This window comes from Catharus ustulatus, chromosome 3, assembly GCF_009819885.2.
Source record: "Catharus ustulatus isolate bCatUst1 chromosome 3, bCatUst1.pri.v2, whole genome shotgun sequence".
NCBI classification, from domain to species: domain Eukaryota; kingdom Metazoa; phylum Chordata; class Aves; order Passeriformes; family Turdidae; genus Catharus; species Catharus ustulatus.
Genome location: NC_046223.1, coordinates 44,541,348 through 44,566,674, shown reverse-complemented (window position 1 = coordinate 44,566,674; position 25,327 = coordinate 44,541,348). Strand labels below are relative to the sequence as shown.

General features: G+C 48.1%; 1 protein-coding gene across 1 annotated transcript; it reads left to right on the top strand.

The window, feature by feature from the left end:
- Positions 1 to 17,061: 17,061 nt before the first annotated feature.
- On the top strand, positions 17,062 to 24,173 carry RHOU (ras homolog family member U). The gene is made up of 3 exons (XM_033055832.1): positions 17,062 to 17,418; positions 18,159 to 18,217; positions 21,172 to 24,173. The coding sequence occupies exons 1-3, from the start codon at positions 17,094 to 17,096 to the stop codon at positions 21,625 to 21,627; spliced, it is 840 nt and encodes a 279-aa protein (XP_032911723.1). The 5' UTR covers positions 17,062 to 17,093; the 3' UTR covers positions 21,628 to 24,173.
- Positions 24,174 to 25,327: the final 1,154 nt, after the last annotated feature.

The window sequence follows — 25,327 nt, the reverse complement described above, 5'->3', positions numbered from 1 at the left end:
GGACGGTGCCAAAGTCTGGTGTCCTGTGACTGACTCCAGACAATGGAAAACTGGCCTCAGAGTGCGAAGCTGTGATCTCTAAGCTGTGGCTAATTGAATAAACCAGTAACCTGATGGCGCCACAGGACACCGCACATGGGACATGCAGGCTCCTGTTTCCAGTTCTAGGCACAAGGAGAAAAAAACCTCAAGAGATATTGTGAGTATCCCTGTGAACTCGGGCTGCTGCTACGGCTAAAGCACGGCTCGGGTGTGCAAGGAAGTGGCCGCTCCAGGGCACCAAGGCAGCAGGGCCAGCAGAGGGAGCCCCAGCCCCGCATCCCGGGATCGCCCCGGCTCCGCATCCCGGGATCGCCGCAGCCCCGCGCCCTGCCCACCGCAGCAGCTCCTCATCTCCCCATCCCGCACCTTTCCCAGCCCAGCCCAGCCCAGCACGCAGCCCCGCAGCCCCGCAGAGCCCCTGCACGCCGCTCCGCAGTCCTTCAGCCCCTCCACTCAGCAGCCCAGCAGCCTTGGATCCCACAGCCCTCCAACCCGACACTCCCCCGTGCCCAGTAACATCACGCCTCCCCAGCTCGGTGTCCCGGCAGTCCCACAACCAAGCACACCGGCAGACCGGCATCCAAATATCCATTTCTGTAGCCCTGCAGACCCGCAGCCTAGCACCAAGCCCCAAATTCCCAAATGCTCGAATTTCAGCATCCCCACATCCCTGCAGCCCAGGAGCCCTGCAGCGCCTACCACCCGTGCCCACAGCCCATCACCCAGCACAACACTCAAGCTGTAAAGCAGCCCCAGAGCCAGCAGCTCCATGTGCCGGCAGCCCCAGAGCCAGCAGCTCGGCCCCAGCAGCTCGGCATCCCAGCCCCGGGCACACAGCAAGCGCAGCTGGCACAGAGCTGCTGCTCCTGAGTGTAGGCTTTATTGTGGCTCCTGCCCTCAGGCGCAGTGACAACTGGCACTGGAGGTGGCTGTAGTTATATATTGGGGGTTTTGTCAGAGGTCCTGCTATAAACTGTATTGACAGAGGTGCTATTTCATTCCTGAGAGCTGGATAAATACTAATTTTGCCACAGCCTGAGCCTGAGGAGGCAGCTTTACACGTGTGCTGGATGCAGCCAGCACTACTGATAACACTCCAGGTCCCACCGCTCTGCAGGGCTGGAGGCAGGCATGCAACATGGGAGAGGCAGCAGCAGCTGCCTCTGCAACTTCTTGGCTCTGATACTACAGCTGATACTTCACTGTAAGCTTTGCCTCCACCAGGAACAGTCCTTCCCTATGCACAGGAACAGATTTTTCTGCAGGATTTTGGCATTGGAAATGAACACTGGAAAACCTGGTGCTTTTGTTACACTGGGACATGTATCCTGCCAACTGTGAATCAACATGATTGCACTTTTGCAATGAAAAAATTCAATAAATGTATACAGAAAAATTATTCTCTCCCAGTTTTTGTCTAGTCCTGTCCTGTTTGTGGTCCTGCTGCTCTGTACAGGAGGGTGGTAGCACGATTAATCTGGTGGAGCACTCCTTACCTGGCTGACTTACAGCAAAGCCTCGCTATTATATCCAAAGCCATAGCACAGGTGTGCTGTTCTTCTGCGAACATATTCCAGAGGCACATGTGGGCTGTCTCAGCTGGAATTTCATCCTATTTTTTATTCAGGCACAAAATATCTGGTTACCGTTTTCAGCTGAGAGAAGGTGCTTGAAATGGAAAAAGTCAAGTCACAAAATGGGATAGAAAACAAAGCTGTGGAAAACATTTTCAGGCAAACAATAAAATGCAGTTTGAATCAATGGCAATATTAAATTTCAGCGTTTTCAAGACTTTTTATTATTATCATCACTTAAAAGTAAAATTATTTAAATTGTAGAAGACATTTGAATAAAGAAAACATTATTCTAAATGCCAACAATGGAAAAAGAGATACTTTGATATTCATAATTTTTTCCTTATTACTTTTATTTGAGAGATATATTTGGCATCTTTTTTTTTGTAGGTCTCATAAGAAAAACAATAGTTTTAAGGAGTCAGAATTTTTCAATTAGACATTTTGCTGAAAACTCCTATCTGGAAGAAAGCTGGAAATAGTTAGTGTGAAAAGTCTAGCAGGAATCTTTTGCTTCCAAATGTGTTATTCTGCTTCCCCTGGTATGACAGGGGTACTTAAAATGAAAGTTCAAAGATGCAGCGCTGGTGTAACTAACTACATATTTCCTGACATTTGTGCCTGTCAGCACAGGGGTGGTTATACTGCTATTTATAAATCTGAGCTTAATTCATTCTCATACTACAGGGAGCAATCAAAACCCCAGTGATTTCCAGGAAGAAATCAGGGCCAGTGGTACAAGAGGCTTTTTTTCTAATTTATTTCTGTCTGTGTTGTGTTCAGAAGAAAGACACAGATAGCAAACACAGCCCAATCCCAGCCCTTCTCTGCTGAGTCAGAGTCAGCTTCTTATGTCTTATGGATCTTAAATCAGGAAGGCAGGATGGTCTTGTGGCTTAGAATATGAACTGTGAGTCAGAATAGTTTATTAATGGAAAAAAAATGTTCCTTTCATTTATTAGCAGGTCATTCTTTAACCAGCAAAATTGCCTTTAGAAAATTTAAACTGTAAACATTTTAAAGACAAAAGGGCTAAAAAAAAGAAGTCCAATTGACATTTGATCATTTCTGCATCAACATTACATTTATCCTCAACCAGCTGTTCTGGAAGGAAATGGACAAGCACCAGAGTAAAATACCAGAATTATCCTGATTTGTGTTTTAGGCTTGCCAAACCCCCGTTGATTAAGCTGGGAATGTTGATTAAGGACTTCAAGCTGTGACCCTCAACAATTCAGTCAGGTTACTCCTGCTGCTTAGCAAGGCTTGAGTTAAATTGGAAAGCAGGATAGAATGTCAGTGAGTTTATCAGCTCTGAGCAGTGTGTTTCTATGCAGATAACCTGCAATACCTCCCTGCTCAGCCCCAAAGTGTTACAGGGGATTCAATAGGTTGTCTGTCTGCTGGAAGAAGATATTAAAGTCCTTCAGAAAAAAAAAAAACCAAACAAAAACAAAAAAACAAACTAAAAACCAATCCTTCTTTGGACCGATCCTCTGGAAATCAGTCATTCAGGCAGTAGAGTTAATGATCACTTGGTGGGTTAATAGCCAAACATGAAGTCAAAGATGATTAAAGCTTAAAAAAAATTAACCACTCAGTGACTGTAGTCAAAGACAGTATTCAGTTATTTTTTGATGGTTCCTTCTCTGTCTAGGCTCCCACAGAGGCTGACAAGGGATAGTTTAACTTGTCAAGGCAATAGCACCATAGCGACAAACCCTAAGAAGCCCATCAGTTTGCTGCACAGGACCTGTTTTGCATACCAGGCCTTTGATCTTTAAGTGTATTTAGCATTGCCATTTTTTTAATGAGTGTGGTGAGGAGGTGAAATGGGTCCCTTGCTTAAGCAGGACAATTTATTATTGTCACTTAGCTTGTGAAGGACAAGCCATGCAGAAGAGCTCCAGTCAGGGGAGAGAGGCCTTGAACGCAAGAAATTTACGCTTCAGTTAACAGGGAAGCAGGCTGCATGGGGGTTTGCAGAATCCAGTTCCCACAGCACTGGGAAAAGAAATGTTTTTATTTCTTCACCTTCAATTTATGCTGCCTCAGTTTACTGACAAAAGAAATTTTAATTATTTACGAACAAAGATAGGGCTTTCCCCTTCTGCTTCATGCTATGGCAATAAGGTTGTGGGGGAAATGTTGACTTGAATAACCCAGGGTGCCACTAGGTGCTGTGCAAAGTCAAAGGAATTTACACCAATTTCGAGGGTACCAGCTGAGCCTGTCAATCCAGCAGGGAAGGAAAGAGAAACCACTGCAAACCAAATGAAGATTTTTTCAGTGAGACCATAGAGAGATGGTGTGATACAGGTAAATGATATAGCTAAGAACAGCTTCTACTTTCAAACACAAGATGGTAAGAAACAAGGGACATTTCTTGTTTCTGTGATCTTTCTCTGATGGAGAGTAATCTAAAATCCAGGACAGACAGCACTTAACAGCACCTAGCTGTGCACCTGACAAGTGTTGATTATGTTCTCTCACGGGCAGTGGCAGCAGCACAAGACAGGCAGGGATTTGCTCAGAACCCAACATCCATGCGTGCCTCACATGCAGAGACAAGCGGTCCCCTGGGGCAGTGCCTGGCACTGGTCAGCTGGACACCCACAAGGAAGGGACCCAAAGGGGCTCCCAGGAGTATATCTGCTCCTGGGGTTTTCAGGCTGCCCTTCAGGGGCACACAGGTGATCCACAGGACAAGAGGAGCTGGTCAGTGAAGTGAATGGAGAAAAAGTGAATGGAACAGGTGCATCTACTTCCACACATGAAAACAAACGTTACAGTGAGGGAGCAAGAGCACTGAAATGTACCCTAGGCTTTGTCTGGTTTCCTTTCTGTTGTCAGTGAAAATCACCATGGAACCATAGCACTTGACAGTCTTTGGATTGTTTTACAAAAGTATGGTTGGAAGAGCGACTGTCAGGAAACACCACTGCATCCCAGCTAGAAACAAAATGAGCTGTCCCTAACCATTCCTGACAGCCCTGGGTGTCTCACCTTGCTGGAGATGCCTCAGTCCCTGGAGGCAACTGCAATAGGGAATCATCCACACCTCCGGAAAGTATGTTCTGCCATCCCTATTGAGTTTCCATGCTGCAGTTAGAGCTCATTACTAGCTTCCTTATTTACCTCCACATACTGTGGAGAACAGATTATTTCCTTTCTCTTTGCTGTGGCAAAAATGGAGAATGTTCAGCTCTGCGTTGTTCATAAGGCCCTACTGCAGGGACAGCCCACACTTCCCTCACCTCAGTGCTGGCCAGTGAGCCAGCAACAAGCAATGCACCCCAGAGCAGCCCAGGAGCAGCACTCTGCACAGCTTTCCTTTTCTGCTGCATTGCCTTTATACCCAGCCCTAAATACCTGCTGGATTTGCCTCTAGTTTTGAGTGCTTTTCTGCTAATTCCTACCCCAGCTGTATTTCCTTAGGAGCAGCCAAAGCACACTCCTGTATTCTCTGAGCCCACTTTGCTCCTTTGCTGCCCTTCAGGAGGGCCTCCCTTCCTTTGCAAAAGGCAGCATGGGAACAGCAAAAAAAGAGAGTCCTGTGTGGTAGTCAGTACTGGGAGCTAAACAGAGATATTCGACCCCTCATAATTTTTTTTGTTAATTGTTGCTCTGGACATTTTTGTTTTATCAGATAGGGAAAGACACTCGAGACCCAGCTAATTTGTGTCTCTTGTCAATGGCTCTTTGTTTTCTTTTAGCTTTTTTCTCCCCTTATTTTTCTCATGGCCCTATAATAATTTCTTTGTTCTCTTTGGTAAGTTGGCCACTCAGAGCATTACATCCCTGTCTTAAACCTGGCTGCAGTACTCTCCACAACAGCAGCAGCAGCATCTGCTGGGGTGGCAGTGATGCATGGCCACTGAGGCTGCCTTTGCCAGGCACTGCACAAAAAACTCACACTACCTGCATTGACCAAACCCAGCTCTACAGTGACCAAAGAGACTGAACTGCAGAGGAGAATGCACCTTTTTCTTACAAAACAAATAAAATGCTTTGAACTTTCCCCTTACAGGCACTTTATTGCCCTTGCTCATGGCAAGCTCTCTGTCTGTACAAGTGTAGGCTAGCAGCAAGACACTAATAAATTAATAAAGAGGAGGCAGGGCACAGGCCCAGGCACTTGCCCATACAGTTAAATGGTTGGCATTGTCCTTGCATGAGTTTGTCCCAGACCAAGCAAATACTCCTGCAGCCGACGCCCAGGCATGTTTCAGGAGCCAGGGTGGTTCCCAGCAGGTGGTTTGGGCACAGCTCTCCTGCTCTGGGGGACAGGAGCTTGTCTCCTTGGGGATGGTTGGGCGTGCCATTGGGTCTTGGCAGTGGAAAACACTCCCCAGCCTGTTTTATTATTTTATCTGGCTGTAGACTTGGTGTCTGAGCAGTGCACAGCTTTTAATAGATTGACTCACCCCGGCATCCCTGTGGAGCAGGGAAGTACTGTTAAGCCCCTGGGTGTGAGGGGCAGAAGCAGACTCACAGAAACACTAAAAGGGATACATGGCTCCAGAGAAGCCTTCAAGTCCCACAGCCCTCTTGTTTCTTAAGCTCCTGCCCCAGCCCAAGGGCTTGAAGCTGGTGAGGATGAGGCAGCCATGGAGATGTGCTCCTGGTCTGGTGGGGATGCTGAGCTGCCCAGGACCACATGGGGCAATACAGGGGCCACCTCCTTTTGAGCTCTGCAGCTGGATGAAACCCACCCTAGTGAGTTGGGAAGATTAAAGCATGCATCAGGCAAATCTGGTGCAGAGAACAGGATCAGGCTTGCACTTAACTTGACCCTGTGGGACTTGCAGAAGCTTAGGCAGGGACATGGCTTCTCTACCCCATACATTTTTGACTTACTGAGACATATGAGGCCTCAGGGTCTCTCAGAGGCCACATGTCAAATCCATATGGATAGTTTGTGCAGAGGAAATTGGTGGGGTCAGGAAGAGTGGAAGCTGCTCAGTGCTTTACAGACATTGCTGAAGTTTGTCTCCTGAGAAAAACAGAAAGCAGTTCAGCACCATGGATTTTCTATTTTCTCCATTCCAATTTTTCCATTCATTTTTCCCATACATGTGTTAAGAGGGAGATGATCAATCACTCAGCTACTGGGTCATCTGTCTGTCTTCTTGAATCATGTCCATCACTATCAGGGACTGCAAATAGAGAGAATCTGTGTTCATTAATTATGTCATCATACAAAAATGTACTGTTTTATCAACTATGCTATTTTGAGATTATTTTTATGAGTGATATCATTACTTTCATACCTGAACTTAAGATTATTTTTATGAGTCATATCATTACTTTGATACATGAATAACTGGACCTTTTGACAGAGCACCTTCAGGTTTCCAGAGCCAGCTTCCAGGCACGCAGGTGAGGTCCCTGCAGAGCCCTGTGCACCTGATGTGGGGATTTGCAGTTCCCCATCGGTGTGCAGTGGGTGGCCCTCCCCTAAGACACCCATTTGCAGTGAGCCCAGCCTTGCCCATAACCCGGCGAGGAGCTTTGCTCCGGCCAGCAGCCAGCCCGAGGCTCCGCAGGGCAGGGATGGATCCAGGGGCCGTACGGATCCAGCTTGTGAGGCTTCAGCTGTGTTTATCCCAGCCTGGTTTTTCTCCCAGCTCACCTCCCACTGACACCTGCACACCTGTATGGAGGGAATATTTGTGCCTTTCCCTGCTCCAGGGCACTGACCGCAGAGTTGCAGTCAGGGCCCATTACCCACTCAGGGTGGGGCTGCAAAACTCAGGGAGGAGGAAGCAAAACCTACTCGTGGCCTTAACTGCTATTCTACTTGCTGAGTCTTCTTCCTCAGTATCACCTCTGGTAGGAAAGATGATTTTGTTGCATAGAGTTGCTTAAAAGCAAAAGGAAAACTCAGCAAAATGAAAAGTATCAGCACTACCACAATAAAAACCAAAAAAAACCAAAAAAACAAACCCACACAAGAAATCTGGGACTCATCCACTCTTCTGTTAATTAGCCTTAATGAAAACAATAAAGCCAGAAAGCAAAGAAAAGGCCAATGAAGGCAATTGAGCTGGGCTGCTGTAAAAGCAGAAGCTGTAGGAAACAGGGACATGGCTGCAGACAACATCACCTTGCAGAAAGCTCAGACTTCCAAGGTCTGCCTCTCCCCTGAGTCCTATTTTGTGGCAAATCACAGTAGATGGTGTAATTATTACAGCTGTGCTTTTGACTGGTTTAAGAGGTTGTACTTTCCTGACTGCCTTTGGAGCACAACAGTAGTGGCAGGCAGATTCCTGCCAGCACAGCTTGGCTAAATCCACCAAAACAAGCAAACAAGCCTTCTGGACGAACTTGCTGGGTGGTTTTTGCTGGATGCTTGTTTTCAATGACAAGTTTCTGAGGAAAACAGTAGCATTTTAAAACCTACATGTACAGCCAAGAAAGCCTGTGGACTTTTCCCTCCTCCTCTCCAGCAAATACTTTGCTGCCTCTTTTACAATGCCATTTCTATTGACGTAAACCAAAGATAAGGAATGTTTGCCTGTGCTGCCTTGCTCAGTTTTTCATGTGTGGCTTCTGGCTGATTTGCCATGTGTCCCTGCTGAGGTCTCAATCAATTTTCAGCTGAAAGCGCCTGGGTTCTTGCTTGGCTTATCATGCCGACACAGCTGGCAATCCATTAATCTCCTGTTCCCGATGCCTTTACTTCAGTGGGAAAGCTCTGGTGCTTTTCAGTGGTTTGTACTTACAGCTAATAGAAGCTGGTGCTCAAAGCCTCTATGTCAGTTCTCCACAACTACCAGAGCTGGGAGAGGTTCAGTATTTTCGTTCTTCTTGCTCTAACACTCTCTGTCAAAGATACGGAGACCTGTAAAGCAGCAGGAGAAACAGGTCTGAAGCCAGGATCACATTATCCACCAGTAATGCTTTGCCCTCATTCACATCTTTAGTCAGTGAACTTCAAGACATCTACAAAGTACCTTCTCAAACACTGACAAACTGAGGATCAGTTTGCATTCATCGGAATAACTAAACTTTAGTAAGAAAACTTCAGTTTTCCTAAAGAGTTTTGGGTTTTGGCACATGAATTCTGCCTGCCCCATCCCCAGCTAAGAAAAGGCACTAGTCCATTAAGCTTATCCAGCAAAGGAGTCCTTGGAATTTCATTCTGTTCAGAAAACTGTTTTAGACTAGACTGATGAAAACACTGTTTTGTGAAAGTAAGCCATTCTGGAAAGATTTGCCTTGTAGAGCCATGCTGGTAGTACTTTGGCAGCTCTTTGTTTCAAAATCCAGCTCCAATGGACTAGAATTGCAATTTCTTGAGCACAGCCTTATATGCTAGTGAGGGAGTCCCAGGAAGGGATGGGATGCTTGAAAGGGAAAGAAAATCTTATACTGGACCTGGCTTCTATGTCTGATTATGTATACCTATTATGGTTGAAAAGTGCTATCCTGAAAACTTGGGAATCAAGTTTTCATTCTGTGCCTGAAAAGAGAAATATAATGCCTGTATAACTGCTTTCCACTATCCCAAACCTGCTCACAGTTCTCTCTCAAAGCAGATTTCTGATGGGGTGGAGCATGGTGTGCCTGCTCCTCCCAGCTGTGGCTGCCAGCAGCAGGGATGTGGGATGGACATAGCTGGCTCAGCTAAGCTGGAGACCAGGGAGGCACCTGGGAGCCTCCACATAATATAACCACCTGAGCCAGGACAATGCTGATTCGGATGGCACCAACTGAATCCTGTTCTTTGGTTTCCTGCCTCTGTGTTACCATGCAGCACAGGAAAAGCCATGATTTTCCTCTTCTGCTAAGCTGCCCTGGAGCTGTAGATGCTTTCCTGTGATTCCTACCCCCAAAATCAGGCAGCTATCAGAGAAGAACATCCTGCTTACTTTCAATAAAACTGACACTTGCACTGGCTTGTTCCAAGCCTTTCAATCCCCACCAAGGACATCCTAGCAACCACTTTTGGAAAACATCTTTAAATGTGGAAAGGGAAAAGGCTTTTCAGCAGTGGCTATGGGGTTCTTCCAAGTTTGATACCAAGAGGAAGTGGCTGGCTCCAAAAGAGATAACACTAAAATCAGTTGTTGTTTTTCAGATTTTCAGAGTAACAAACTGAAAATGCATGGGACAAACTGTCTGCAAAGGCAGATCAGCACATATATATTGGCTGGTGCAAGCTTCCAGGGGTGAGAGTGCAAAAGCAGGCATGGGAGCATCCCTGTGGAGCAGACTGATCTCTCTGCTCTCCTCACATCCCAGCATTGTTAACAAAAGTGAAGGGTCTCATTAGGAATCTGATTTGACCCCTCATACTAGGATGTGTACAGCCCAGTGAGAGGTGCCCCTGGGGACACCCCACAGTGGTGGGGAGGTGGTGGATTTTCCCTGGGAGTATTGGCATACTGAGCTCTGTTCACTCTGGCTGGTGACCATTTCAGCCCAATTGAGTATTTTACAAGTACCATATCACTCAACATTATAAGACTGTTTAGTGCCTTAATTCTTTATACCTAAGGGACACATGGACTGGTCACTCTCTTGCATTCCCATTCCTCTCACAGTGTTTGCATTTGGGTTTAAGATGCCAAAAAACTCTCTCCTGCCTTGCTGCTGACTCACTCCCTCTGCACTCACTGCTCTCCACCATCAGCCTAGGTTGTAGCTGCCTCTTCCCTGCTCTCCAGCCAGGTGTGATCACATAATCCTCTGTCACAATCATTTGCAAATAGGGACCTTATTCTTACACACAGCCCTGCACCTGAAATGCAAAGAGATATCCCTGCACTTACTTTATCAATGTAAATGTGTCAGCATTTTTAGGCCTGGCCACTGAAGACTCTCTGGTTCAGAGACAAGCTCTGCATCTCCTATTGCATAGCTGGAGTCTCCCTGGCTCCTCCCAGCTCTTTCTCTGCAGGCCTGGGAGACCAGACCCCTTATATCTGTTGTGCCATAAGGGGGAACATTTTGGGAAAGAAACCCCAGGTCTGGCAGGCTGCTCAGGATCTTGACTCCCCTTTGAAGCAGTCCTGAGGCCTGAAACTCTGGCAAAGTGAGGGGTTTGGGTATGGTGTGCGGGTGGGATGCACAGGGTGGGCCGATGAATTTTGGTGTACACAGACTGCTGGGGTTCATCCCCATTCAAGGGCACTTTAGAGATTTAACCAGTGTGAAAACGAAACAGATACCTCACATAACCCTGTAAAGAAAACTGATAAAGGGTTTTTAGCCTGTCTAAAAAAGAAAATATCTGCTGTACAGAAAATACCTCTGAGATAGACGGAATACAGATTACATCGCTGAAGTCTGGGGTAGGAGTGTACATGGGAGATGTTGCACTGCAGTCCATTTGGGCTTGAAGGCCCAGTGGAGATCTATCTGCCTGTGGGGTCACATAAAGGTGCCCATAAATGCAGATCACCTCAGTTCCAGCATGGATTGATGAGAGTGGTCACATCAAGGACGAGAGCAGGGCTGGAGCAGGAACCAGCAGAGGCAGCCAGAAGGGTTTCTTCCCAGGAGTGATACAACTTTTGGGAAGGCTGTGGCAGAAAAGTCACTAGTCTGCTCTAACAGGGAAGGGAATACATAGGAGAAAGGAAAGGTTTTCCCAGCTGCTGGAAAGAACCGCTAAAGAACAGAAGCATGGCAGACTAGGATTTTGACAGCTGTATGGGGAGTCCACCTGAGGAACTGGTGGGGTTGTGCCAGCTAAGGAAAACTAACAAGGGGCTTCATCTGTTGGCTGAAGGCAGTCTGGCAAAGAGTATCTGTGCTGCAGATAACACTCCTGTTTCCAGTGCAGGCAGCTCTGCTCTGAGATGTTTCCAAACTGAGCTGCTGTTTCTCTGCTCAGCTCTCTTCTCCATCACTCCCACCGTCCCACCAATGTGCAGCATATTATCCAGGCATGTTTTCTCTTCTCCAGCTTAGTTCTTGGACTTCTTCTCTCTCCAGATTGTCTCTGTAAACAGGGTCCCTGTGACAGAAACAGAAGAATAGTTTAAAATCCCAGTGAGCAGAAGGGCAGTGAAATGCAATACACTCCAGGGCAGGGGCAGTTCCATCATTCAGATGGTTGCCAAATCTGGTATCTTTGTTATTTTTCTTAGCAAGACATTTATCTGCCACCACCTAGGTCTTATCCAGTATGTCCCCCCCAGATGACCTGCTGGGTCCACTGTTTGATCCCTGCTCTGAGCCAGCAGGGAGAGCCCTGGGAAGAACTCCCAGCTCTGGTCCACCCAGAGGGATGTGGGGAAGCCCTAAGGCAGTGAGGGGCTTACACAACAAGCTGGCAAATTGGTGATTGTCACACAAAATCAGGACATGCAGTGCTTTTCAGCATCTGTGACCCCAGATCAGCTGAAAAGGATTTTGAAAGTGAGATAAAGGGCTCACCTCCCACCATGGATCTCCTACAGAGGGACTGCAGATAGGAGGCTAGGGTTAATTTGTTTTCTGAATTAACTAGGAATTTGGGAGCCTTGAAGCAATTGTGCTTTGTTTTGGTTTAGTGAGGGTTTTTTCCAGGTTTATCTCAACAACGGGTTTTGTCTGTGAGTTTTTGGTACCCTGTCCTAAATTCAATCAGAACTTAGCTGGTGGGGTGGTGAGAGTTTATTGTGTTAATAATGTGTGCTACCTACTGATACCATTTCCCAGGTAGTGAAAACTTCCCTGAAATCCACAGGGTATGAAAATGTTACTTTAAAAAAATCTCTGGCAAATATATATTTTTTTTAACTACAAATCAAATATATAAGTAACAGTATTTTGTACTTCTCTAGCCCCTCTCCCTCACAGTTCTCAGAGAACAGCCTCAAAGATATTTCTCTAGAGTCAGAGCAGGTCAGAGCAGTCCTTTATAAAAGCTGCCTTTTCTGCCCAGATTGCTGTCCTTTCCTTGCTCTCCCCCTCCCTTCCTATTCTTCCCCTTTATTTTCTCACCAATTCACCTGCCAATGATCAGCTCAGTTGAGTCATTGGGATCCAACTCTTTGTAAAATGGATGGAAGCTTCACAGACTGATGTTTTTCCAGATCTTGGGGCTGCTCTTCTTGACAAAGGTCAGTATCATGGTGACAGTCCTGCAAAGCAGGCCATACCCTTCCCCTGAACAAGCAGCAGTCCATCACGTCATGTTCAGAGCGTGCTGCCTCACTCCCTCACCTCTCTCGTTGTCAAGCTTTTCAAATTCTGCAAGAAAAGAAAAAAAGAAAGCTTTCATTCTCCAAGGCCAGCATCCAGTTCATATTTTTTGTATCATAGGGAAAATGATAAGCCAGGGTATAACAATGACCTACTTCACGTCCTGATAAAATAATTTCCTCTGTCTGTCATTTTTCTCAAAGAATAATATTTGACTAGCACGAGTGTGTAGGATAGAGCAAGAGCTTTTCTGTGAACTGGCTGATAATGTGTCAAATTCAGCCCTGAGACAGACAACTGCCACCCTGTTGACCTATGCAGAGTTAAGCCTGTTTATCCCCCAGCTTAGAGCTCTGAAAACAATTGGGTTCAAACCTGCAAGATGTGTGCATGTGATAGGATTGAGGCCAAAAGCTTGGAAACGGGGGCTATTTGTTACAGCATCCCTCCATCGATGCCCCCTCAGCCCACTGCCACCACGGCTGCCTGGGAGCTGCTCTGACTTGCTGCTGTGGTGCAAACAGGCCCCCCCTCTGCAAAACAACCGGTTAGCTCATCCTCTTACACAAAAGGCTACTGTATTGAGCAGGGTACATTACAGTATAGGGCAACCATGCAGCTCTGAATCCACTCACACCCCCCTCCTTGAGCACAGAAACAATGCAGACTCTTATAGCTATCCCACTGCAGCCTACTTAGCTCAATGCATCAGCTATACTTGTCTGCTGAAGGTGTTTAAAAATGTACACGTGGCATTTTTTGCTTGCAGCACTGCATGAGGAGATTTCTCACATCATGCCGTTCAATTGGGTTGTCACCCAATTGTGCATATTGCCCGCCCTCTCATCTCCCACCTACAGGGGTTTTCCTTGTGGTTGTGCACCTTTTGTTTTAATGAGTTCTTGTCATAGCATTGAACCAGGACATGAATTTGCCATTTGCCATTGCTGGTAAGGGGTGATGTGGCTTGCATATCTCATGCCACATTCTGGTGTGGTGTCAGAGATTGTAGTACATCTGCTCATCTTCTCTTTGCCAAAAAATGGACAAAATAGACAGAAATTCATCTGCTGTCATGACTTCATCATGTCAGGACACATTGCCCAAGATGGCCAAAGCCAACCAGCTTACAGTCTTTACTGTATTTACTGTCAGCATCCTTACTGTATGCTGACTTCCAGCATCATATGCCATTCCATAGTACTAACAAGGTAACTGATTTATGGGATGCTGCTGAGAGTAAAAGGTAATTAAAATATAATTATAGTGCTCTTTTTATTTCTTTCCCTGCATAAATGCAGTATGAAGCTAGTCTAGTCTATTGACTTTTCTCCAATTTCTTGTTCCCTGAGGTGGAAAGTTCCTCTGGATTTCAGGAGATGGAGATGGAGAACTACCAGCTGCTGGGCTGTGGCTGAAGGGTGACACAAATCTTGGCATGGAGATGGAGACTCCTCTTGACAGGTCTGCTCCTCAAGCACAACAGGCATTTCTATCAAAGTTTGTGTGTGCAGGAGACAGCTCTCTTGGGTGCTGCCCAGAGCCTGAAGAATAAACTCTGAGGGAACTAGATCCTGAAAAGCTGTACCATGTGCATTCCTTTTGCCAGCAATGCCTTGTCTTATGCAGAGACACAGCTAGGCATACACTGGGAACCATGCAGAATAAAAATGAGACACTGGGCTGCAAATGTGACTCTGTCCCTTGCACAGAGCGGTAGGGAGGACATGCACCAGAAGCAGCAGTATCCAGTCTCCATGCTCCAAGCAGTTCACCAGAAGAGACTGAAGATATTCCTTGTTTTATGCAGAGCCTGACTACCTTTCAGAGTTTTACTGGAAAGTGACTTGTTTTCAATTCAAACCTCTGCGCAATTAATCCATTTTCCTTTTGTCTCACTTTAAGGAAAAGGAGAACCTATGGCAATTTTTGGTACTGGGGTTGGTACCTGACTTTGCTCAGGGATGTGATTTGTTGCCTGCATCACTCTAATACTGAGCTTATTCTGCTGAAACACCATCACCACTCAGGATGTTATCACACCACAGATAGCTCTGAGCTCCCTCACCATTACAGCACAGCAGCCACACAGTAATCTCAGGTCTTTCAGTGGAACACCTGCTGGGCTGAAGGTGCCTAATAGTGAATTAAACGCTGTGATTTTGCAGCCAGGTGGCTGTAGAGCACACTTGCTGTAAGGCTCTGCTATGGAGGCGGCACACCCAAGAATAAGTGTGGCAACAAGATGCCTTGGAGGTAACCTTTCAAACAGCTGCAGCTGTTCACAAAGTGAGCCTGCAATGCACACATAATGTTTTTCCCTTTCCTGACAAGAATAAACCAAATTAGCATTATCCTGGCACAACTGCATCCATACCCTAGGGAATTAGCTGCAGTAGTATTGTTAAAGCAATCCAGCTTTTCTAGGTAGACAGGCTATAATTACACTAAATTAAAATAGAATGCTTTTGTTCTAACTTCAGCTTCCCCACAAGGACTTGTACCAAAATAACTAAAGGTATGAATTAAGCCATTTCTGTTATTTTAGTATAAGCCTTGAGTGCAGGCAGGCTCCTGCTCCAGTCGTTCTACCTTGGCAGAGCTTAGCTGTCTGGGTGATCTCTCACAGGCTTCATCACAGAGGGATAAATATATGAAAGCACCCAATGGGAAAATGTTTCTTGGTTGTAGCCAGTTGCCCTGTGATGGCTCTCCCTGGGGCTATTGCTGTATGTGGCAGCACCATCTCTGTTCATTTAATGGAAGATAATTCTGCAAGACTGGGATGTCCCACAGGAGGGTCAATGGCCCCTATGGTCTTGGGGCACGAGGGTCACACTGAGCTTCTATGCTCTGCTGATTGCTGTGCTCCATCCCTGCCTGGCTGTGCTCCCTGCAGGGAGTGGGTGCTGCTGAGCCAGCATGGGGCTCCAGGGAGTTGTTTCTACCCTACACCTTCAATTGCATGCAGAGCGTATCCAGCCTTGGGGTTTTGGCAGCTGCTTTCAGCCAGGGAGGACCTTGGCTTTGGCCCTGCTTTGGAATGTCCAAAATGTCTGTGTGCAAAAGAGCCATGGCCCTATGGAGAGCCATAGTGACTCTTCCCGTGAAAGAAGGCAGGACACTTAGGAAAGGATCAGCTGTACAGAGTGCTTTTTCCATGAGACGTGAGCTTTTTCACGGCCTTTGGTGGTCAGCCCACAGTCTCCAGGGTTTAAAGGATGGGGAAGATGTCAGCTCCAGTGACCACAGGAAATACAGCATGTGCTGCCTCACATGGGTTTCCACTCACTGAGAGAAATGGGGAAACAGGACTCATTGGCAACTCAGTGATGCTAAAAATGGCAAAGTGAAATCTCGGCTCTGCCATAGACTTATCAGCACTGATTTGGGTAAGCTGGGATATATGCACTTACTGCCTGTCAAATGAGCCATCCCAGATTCTCCAGGTGGTGTGGTTCGTACTTGCACGGTGCCTTTACAGTTCCCATAAGAAATGCATTAACAACGTTTCCAATTGAGAACAGAGCCAGACTATTCATCAGCCTTTTATTTTCAGTGTTTTACTGCAAAACTTTCCATGGCCAACTTATTTCAAAGGTGCTAAAAATGAGGTGCCCCCTTTCCCACGGCGCACGGCTCAGTTTACCCCTCCCCAAGCGCGCAGGTGCAAGCTCACTCAGCGGCTCCCGCGGCAAACACGCCGAGCGCACCCGTGGAGCCCTCGGGGCTCTCCTGCCCCGCCCAGCCCGACGGCTCCCCCACAGCGAGTGGAGCGACGTCCCCCGGGCCGCCTGGCCGGGCCCTCACGGCAGCTCCGCGGGCAAGGGCGGGCGCGAGCCCCGACCGGCCGGGCGGCACCGCCCCCTCCATCCAACCCAGCCAATGGCGCTGCGCGCCGGGGCGAGCGGGCCAATCAGGGGCGCCCCCGCGCGGTGGGGCCCGCCCCCTCTGCCGCCCGCGGCCATCGGTGCGTGCGGGTGGGGCGCTGCGGCGCCGCCTGGCGGCCGTGCCGGGCCGTGCCGCGCGGCGCCGGCTCCTCCCCGCGCCGGCTATGTCACGCGGCGGCGCGGGGCCGGCGGCCGCGACTCTGGCGCGCGGGGCGCGGCGGTAGCAGAGCCACCGGGAGCCGCCGCCGCGCCGGGAGCCGCCGCCACCCCCCGCGCCCGGGACCCGCCAGCGCCGCCGGGGCTGGCTTCGCGCCGGTCGCGCCGCTCCTGCCGGCCCGCCGGGGCTCCGCACCGCTCGCCCGCCGCCGCGCCTCGCCGCCCCCCGGTCGGCGGCCCCGGGCAGCGTGCCGCCCCCCGGGCCGTGGGGCTCTGCGTGGCCGCGCGGATGCCGCCGCAGCAGGAGGGCGAGGCGGGATACATCAGCAAGCCGGTGCCGCCGGGCGGCTGCGAGGTGCCGCCGGTGCCCCCGCGCAGGGTGCGCAGCGGGCGGGCGGCGGCGGCGCTGGGAGCCGCGCTGGGCGGCCGCTGCCGGGCGGCGGGGTCCGGGGCCGTGGCCGGAGCTGGGGCCGGAGCGGGGTCCGAGCCGCGGCGCAGCATCAAGTGCGTTCTGGTGGGGGACGGCGCGGTTGGGAAGACCAGCCTGGTGGTGAGCTACACCACGAACGGGTACCCCACCGAGTACATCCCCACCGCCTTCGACAACTTCTCCGGTAAGTGACCGGCGCGGCCGCGGGCACCGGGGCGGCGGGAGGGGGTTCTGCCGTCCTGGGGAGCGGCGCGTCCCGCCCGTGCCGCTCCCGGGGCCGGGGCGCGGTGGCCAGGTTGGGCGATTTCATGATGTATTTATGGGGAGCTGGACCGATGTCAGGCTGCCATCGCAGCCAGCAGCACCGGCCGGTCTCCGGTGTAACGGAGCCGGGCTGGCAGCGGCTGTCGTGCCCGGCCAGAGCCGGGCTTTAATTGGGAGCTCTCCGGTGGAAAGCTTAGCGCTCTCGGGGACATCGGAAGCGCCTAAAGGGCAGGTTTAAATACTCGCCTTGTCTCGCCCTTACAAAGGGGGAAGTCCGGGGGTTTCTCTGCGGTTCAGCGGGAGCTTTTCGTGCCCTGGGCGTGCTGAATGTGTACGAGGAAATAAAGCTAAACCTCTGTAGCAGAAGAATATCTCGGACTGCCGGGCTCGCTCTCCACGCTGCCTGCGGAGGACCTGTGCCGTCACTGCCTAACTCATCCCTCGTAGTACAATGAATCGGAAAGGGCTTGTGTGCGCCCGCGTGTTATATACAGACTCCCTTCCATCTCTGCTAAGCTGTTAAATTTAAAATAATTGAAGAAAAGGTTGTAAGAGCTGAGGGATGGTAAATCTTACTTTTTTCGATTTTTTTCTTTAACGGAAAACATGTAAAGTTGAATTCACTATAGCTTTCCTCCCTCCCTCCTTTCTCTCCCAAAGCTGTTGTGTCTGTCGATGGCAAGCCGGTGAGACTTCAGCTCTGTGACACAGCTGGTCAGGTCAGTGGAGTCACTTTACTTGATTTAAGTGACAGTGGGAGGGGAGAAGTTGTTGGTGTTGCGCAAAGTAGCCCTGCAAATGACTTCATGGATTTGAAAGTATTCCCAGTGTTTGATCATGTTATTATCTGCTGTCATTTTTACTGCTGCTTAACTCACTGCTTTGCCTGTCTTGAAGGGTGGGGGACGTGCTGTGCCTCCATGTAGGGGCTGGGCACAGGCTGCTGCTGTGCTGGCTCAAGCTGCAGCTCTGTTTAGCCTGACTAGAAAGGCTGAGCATATTGGGGATTCATCAGCCACCTGGCTTTCTCTTTGGGCGGTTGTCACTGTCTTTATTTTTACTAAATAACTGCGTGTTTAAGAATTAGGGTGTTTGGCATGTACACACGCAAAGCAACCACAGCTGTAGGTGTCCAGAGATAGAGACTGTTTTTGAAGGGATAGAAGCTGGAGGGGGAAAGAAGTACTACTGGGTGTTGTCCGTGGAGGCTTCGTATTCTTCATTCCCACCTGTTCAGAAAGTGTTGCTGCTGCAAAGCTGAGGTTTGCTGTAATCTACAGCCTGAGGAGATGAGGGTGTCTGATGCTGCTTTCTCCTACTTTGCCTGAGACATAAAAAGAGCCCATGTCTTATCACCTCAGATTTTCTGGAAGACACAGGCTTGTACCACACTGAGCAGTGTGCAACACTGCTTGCCGGAGGTTGAGGCTGGATAACTAAAAGTAGCCAAAATTATTTTGCTACCTCACTGCATTTGAAGGCAGTGAGAGTTAGGGTCCTGTGCAGCTTTGTGGATCTAGATCTATGCCTTCACCAAAACCACACTGAAAAATCTCAGTGGTCTTAACATACAAACCTATTTAGATGAGTAGTAACTGGGTGCCCTACTTAGAACAGGGTTTTAATGGCTGTGCGGCAGTAGACAGCAGCGTGCCTTACAAACCAGAGTGAAAATCCTACAAACAGCCTTCTGCAGGTAGTGATATGAAGTCAAGCAGCAGAACTGTCCCGTGATTTTGGGCCCTGCTGAAGAGATGGGGTGGTACTGCAACAGTCTTGGCTGTGCATGTTCATATGCAGAGCATGGCAGGTGAAATCGCCATCGGGTGACAGCCTGTGGACGTGCAGTGCCTGTGGAAATGCAGCTGCAAGCTGCAGGAGGGATGAACAAGCCCTGTCACACCTTGCCTTCTCTGCCCTTAATGGTTAAGGTGTTTGCTCTGGCTGCCCAAGTGCAGCTGGAATGGGTAAAGTTACTGCCTTTAGAGTGAAGGGGTTATCTAAACTGAGAGAAATTGTTCTGAGTAAAAGATTCCTGGCTGGATACTTTGATAAACTGCTGCTGGGAGATGGCTCCTGAAATCTGGAGCTAAAAAAAGCACTCCAGGCAGTGGGAAATTCTATTTCAGCATCACTAGCCCAAAGAGGTGTAGAGTCCCTGCAGGCCATATGCCTACCATTGAAATGGCAGGAGTGTACTTAAGATATAAAGGGAACTATTTCATCTTAGTAAATATCCTTCAGATCTGGAGTTTGCTTCCAAGCCCATTGAATTGAGCCCTTTTGAGGTTTCTCATGTAGCAAAGAGAGGCAATTACATGGCAAGGTGCCTTTCTGCAAACAACCCTGTTGTTCAGAGCAGCATCTCTCAGTAAATGTGGGCTTTTTCTTGAGATGAGCAGTGAGAGCCTGGTTTCCTCTGAGGCTTTGAGAATCAGGAGAGCTAATGAATCTCGTGTTCTTGACTGCTGTTCTATAAATGTGTCTCAGATACTGCTGCAAAAAATTCATTTGAGCAGAGCAAGATTTCTGAGGCTTCCAGGGGGCTTTAAACTGCGTATGCTGGGCCTCCAGAGGCTTTAAAGCAAAATTTCACATCTCAAAAATTAACATGCTACTTGCAATTCATCAGTAAACTGAGAGATAAATTCAGCTTTATGTTTCTGTGCATTTTCAATTCCAAGCATTTGAGAACATGGTCCATTTTAATTAAAATGTCATTGCCGCTGAGGCAAATCCTACCTGTTCAGGCTGCTAGTGTTACCCTGGTTTTATCCTGCTGTCAGCATAAAAGCAGTCTGCCTGGAGTAACTCTTGCTTCTAGCTGCATTCTTCCCTGAGGATCAGCACACCTTTGTTACAGTGAGGTGTTTGACTTTCTTGTGGCTGCGTCCTGAAGCTGGAAAAGGGCCTTGCTTTGCTAGAGTTTGCACTAAAAGAAAAAAAATTAAAACCCAGAAGGGTAGTGCTGGGAGGCCTGTGTGCAGTTTGTTTGATGTGGCATGGGTGGGAGGGAAAGGTAAAGCTCTTACTCTATGCCATTGGCATGTTAAGCCTGCACATTGTAAGTCATTATTGCTCCCATCAGATTTAAATCCCTGGGCACAATGGCGGGCAAATTATTCCCATATCCTGTAGGATGTTGCTGAGTAGTTACCAGCTTAAAAGTCAGCTCCAGGAAAGGTACCTGGAAAGGTACACATGCTGCTGCATATCTGTCTGCTTTGCCCTTGCCTGCGTCTGTCGGCAGAACAGCTTTGAGGTAGCGTGCTCCTCCTCAGAGCTGCTCCCTGACTCACCCTAGAAAGGGTGGGCCCGGAGAAGGTGCTCTTTCCCTCTTCAGTGTGTGGCTCTGTGTGCTGTAACTCACTTCCCAGAGCTTTGCTTCTTTGCTGAAGTGGGGCAAAGAGCAAAGGAAATATTTAAGCACTTGAAATAACCTGCAGCATTAGTTGGAAAATCTCAGGTACGTGGGGTAGCCACCACCTTTGTCCTGTGTGCCCCATGGTGGCAGGGTGCCTGCTGGCTGGCAGCCACGAGACCTCAGGCTGGGTACAGGTGGCTTCTGCTTGTATCACACCTTGCTGAGTGGTCTGGGTGCCTGTCAAGATGGCTGTGGCAGGCTAGAGCTGCTCTTTCTGTAGAGTCCTAACACAGTTTTGTTTCTGTGCAGGATGAATTCGACAAGCTCAGGCCTCTGTGCTACACCAACACGGACATCTTCTTGCTGTGCTTCAGCGTGGTGAGCCCTTCGTCCTTCCAGAACGTGAGTGAGAAGTGGGTTCCCGAAATTCGCTGCCACTGCCCCAAGGCACCCATCATCCTGGTTGGGACACAGTCAGACCTCCGGGAGGATGTCAAAGTCCTCATTGAGCTGGACAAGTGCAAAGAAAAGCCAGTGTCGGAGGAGGCTGCAAAGCTCTGTGCTGAGGAAATAAAAGCCGCGTCCTACATCGAGTGCTCCGCTTTGACTCAGAAAAACCTCAAGGAGGTCTTTGATGCAGCTATCGTGGCTGGTATTCAGTACTCGGATACCCAGCAGCAACCAAAGAAATCCAAATGTAGGACTCCAGACAAGATGAAAAACCTCTCCAAATCCTGGTGGAAGAAATACTGCTGTTTTGTATAGGGGTTGCAAGGACCTGAGTGCTGCTCTGAGGAAATCAATAGAGGCTATATTAGCTGAAATCTTGATTTGTGTCGTCTCGAGTGTATAGTGTAGATCTGTATGTATGTGTATATGTTGCTACTGGATGACTCGGTTGCCCTTTTGAGGGTTGCGGAAGGATTCTTAGTTAAGTAATTGCTATATATCAGGTCTGGCACCCGGTTTTGTGACCAGAACTTCTCATTAAGGAAAAAAAAAAGCACCACGTGTCTGTGAGCGTAGAAGGATTTGTCCAAAGGATTCAACTTCTTCTGTTGTAAGGGGTATGTGATGGGGAGGAGCATAACAGAGGCCTTCACTGCCAGGGCTTTGCAGGAGGAACGCACAAGCAGCGGTGGAAATGTAGAGCTCTGTACATGGACGATCAAAGGGAAAAATAACACTGTGCCTCCTAACTGATATTTGTAGCTTTAAAACCCCACTCCTGCTCTCTTTTGTGTCTTCCCAAGCCCATGCTCTAAGGGATCACTTTTAAAAGGGCATGCAAGAGGTGTAATCTATACGCAAATGCCATGGTTAAAAAGGTCATGCATATACCTTCAGCTTGTGGTGAAGGAACCTAATCCCTTATGGAGCTGACATCTCATTTGTTACCTCCTGACTTGCAGAAAGTCCTTTCTGTCCTCCTTTCCCTGCCTTTCCCAGGAAGCTGAGTGGAAGCCCAAGAACATGACCAAGCTTTAACTCGCTACCTCGAGCAGTGGCGATTTCCTCTGTGTTTTTGCAGACATGACGACAGTTCATCTATTTCAGCTCAAAGGAATGTAAATACTGTTGTGTTGGGGTTTTTAATTTTTTTTTCTAAGCAATGTAACAAATACCTGTGCAGCACCATATAAACCACATCTGGTTTTAAGTCTACAGCCAAGAATTTCAGGATGCCCCACTTTACCTTTTAAGGCTGCTAAACAAATAACAAGTCAGGCAGATTGAGATTTATAACAAACTGGACTCTAGAAACTAAGGCTGCTGCATCCTCTTCATGATGCTGTTTCCAACCAAGTTAATGTTTTCTTCTAAAGGCAACAGTCACTTGTGGTTGAATCTTGTCCAAGTTCATAGTTGTGGAATTATCTGAGGCCATCCCCAAAATGTAACTGATAATTCTTTTTTTTTTCCCAGATCAGTCCAACAGATTAATCAAAATGTGCCTAAAATGTAGCTGAGAGATCAACATAGAGCTGAGTGTGACCTCTTCTCTGACTGAGTCTGAGAACTACTGAACTCTAAGCCTAATTGCGGTTCTAGTGAGTTGGAGAGACCCGAATGATAATGTGATTCTCTGCAAGGACCAGTATTTAAACCTGTTCTGCAGAATTTTTAGTTTGTGCTGTCTGTCTGCCTTTTTATGGCCACAATTACTTTTTTTCCCTCCCCTAGGTAGTTCAAGATCAAATTATATTTCTTTTTTTTTCCCTTTTGGCCCTAGCCTTGAAGTGACCTTTTCCTTATTCTTAAACTAAACTGTCGTGACAGAAGGCCAGAACCTTTTTTCATCAGAAATGAATCAATGTCTGATATAAAGAACTGTGGAGGCCATTTCAGTTGATAAAGCTGACTACAGTTTACCTCCTGGCCCATTAAGGAAAATGACACTATGTAAATGGATTCTGGGCTATTGGCATAGGCTCCACAGACAGTATTTTTTCCTTCTCTACAGAAGAATGAGTGCAGAATGGGTAATGTTCCATCACTGAGAACTTAAAAATGGGATGGAAATCTTTACCTAGGGCCTAATTCAATAAAAATATGTTGGCTTCTGCACTGGAAGAGCCTGGAAAAACAGTTTCCATAGCACAGAAGCTGGATGCATTTGACTTGGTTGCATCTGGTTGGTAATGGTTTAATGTTTACTGGTCCTGAAGTTAACATCTGAGCCTTTATATTTCTTACCAAATACTTTGACAGGATTTCAGATACACAGTCATGCCAACATCTTGGACAAAAAGCTAGCTTTCTCTTGGGTGCTTTGCTTCTCTGTAAAAAAGCAGTCTCAGTCGCTCAAAAGCATAGGTTTGAGGAGGAGACAGGCTTGAATCTGAGCAGCTTCCATTTACAAAAATAACAACATTTCCTCTGCAAGATCATACTGCTTGGTATCATGCTGAACTGTGAGCAGTAGGTTACCCTTTATAAGCAGCCTGTTTCATAGTCTGGAGTAGCATTACTTTTGAATGTAGCCAGCTGTGACTGTTTCTGAAGATGTGATTTATATACAACTTATTATAGCCCTTTACTAGGTGTGTGTAAACTGAGGTCTAATAACTCTATGGATACTGCTCTACATGGGGCTACACAGGGTCTAGGTTTTAGAAATCTTACTTTTAAAATTACCAGTATTTTATGAGCATAAATGAGGGGGAGATGTCTCTATTAGTCTATAATCTGATGTGCCTTATAAAAAAAATCTCTCTTCTGTTTTTTAAGTGTAGGCTATATTCCAAAAGAAATATTTCATGTGAGAATGATATAAATGAGGTATTTGGAAATAAATTCTGACCTGTGTATGTGTCTGCCTCTGCTGCCTGCTCAAGGAGGCTGGAGGGCATTGTGCACTATTCCAATACCCAGTGCCCCAGCAAAACACCTCGGTCCAGAGAATACAGCCTTTTCCCTGCACTGCCCCATCCCCAGGGGGCTGGGCTGGGTGGGAAGGGTACAAAGGTTAGCTTTCTGTCTCCCTGCCAACACAGCAGCATCTTGCTGTGACCCTGTGAGGCACAGACAGGCTCATTGTTCCTGGCCCTGGAAGTGGGGTGAGCAGCAGGGAGCACAGCACAACTGGGGTGTTTTACCTGCTGCATGTGCCACATGTTCTGGAGGAGCCAGAGGCCTTTTTGGAAGAGCAAAACCTGTTCCTTTTTGGCACCACAGGTATTGCCACTCCATTCTGGGTCCTGTCCCTCACGTTGGGGCCAAGGTGAGTGTGGTTGTTAGTGCCCAGGAGCTGGATGGCTGTGGCACAGAAGCCTTTCAGCCTTCAGTGCCACTGTGTTAGCTGAGTGGGGAACAGCATCTCAACCTCCAGGCATTCCCATGGGTCCAGTGTCCTGCTCCAAAACTCTGCCAGAGAAGGAGCTTTGCTCTGGACCAGCCAAGCTTGGTAAACTGTCCCCGTGGTGTTTGTTTTTTCTGGGAGCTGAGAGGAGTAGGCACACTGAGGGTGGCATGTGAGGTTGGCCTCACATGTGAGGCCAAGGCATTTTCAACTATGGGAATGCACACAACCTGCACAAAGTAGAGGAAGGAGATCAGTGCAGTTCCTCTTTCTCATGGTTGGTTCCTCACTGGAACAAAGCCTTGACTTCTCTTTGATAAGTGCCAGGCTGGCACTGCTGGGAGGCTGGTTCACCTGGTTGTGCCTGCAGCACAGTGACCCTGCCCAAGAGCCCAGCTTGCTAGTGGGCTCCTTCCTGGTGATACCTGGTGATGAGTCACCACTGTCCTGGCTGGTGCCTTCAGAGAATTGCTTCCATGGGGTTTCTGTGCTGCAGGCACTGGAGTAGTCAGGGTGTGCTGGCTGGAGACCAAATCACCCCACCTTTGCATGCTGACTTTGCCGGAAAAGGAGCTGTGCTAACTTGGAGTCCAGAACCTCCTGTTGCCATATCCTGGCACAAAAATCCTTCTGCTACCTGTGGGGCACTGCTTTTCAGCTGGG

Coding starts and splice junctions, on each gene's coding strand:
- RHOU (XM_033055832.1), top strand. CDS start 17,094: ATGCCGCCGCAGCAGGAGGGCGAGGCGGGATACATCAGCAAGCCGGTG. Junction 17,419..18,158: donor CGCCTTCGACAACTTCTCCG/GTAAGTGACCGG, acceptor TCTCTCCCAAAG/CTGTTGTGTCTGTCGATGGC. Junction 18,218..21,171: donor TCTGTGACACAGCTGGTCAG/GTCAGTGGAGTC, acceptor GTTTCTGTGCAG/GATGAATTCGACAAGCTCAG.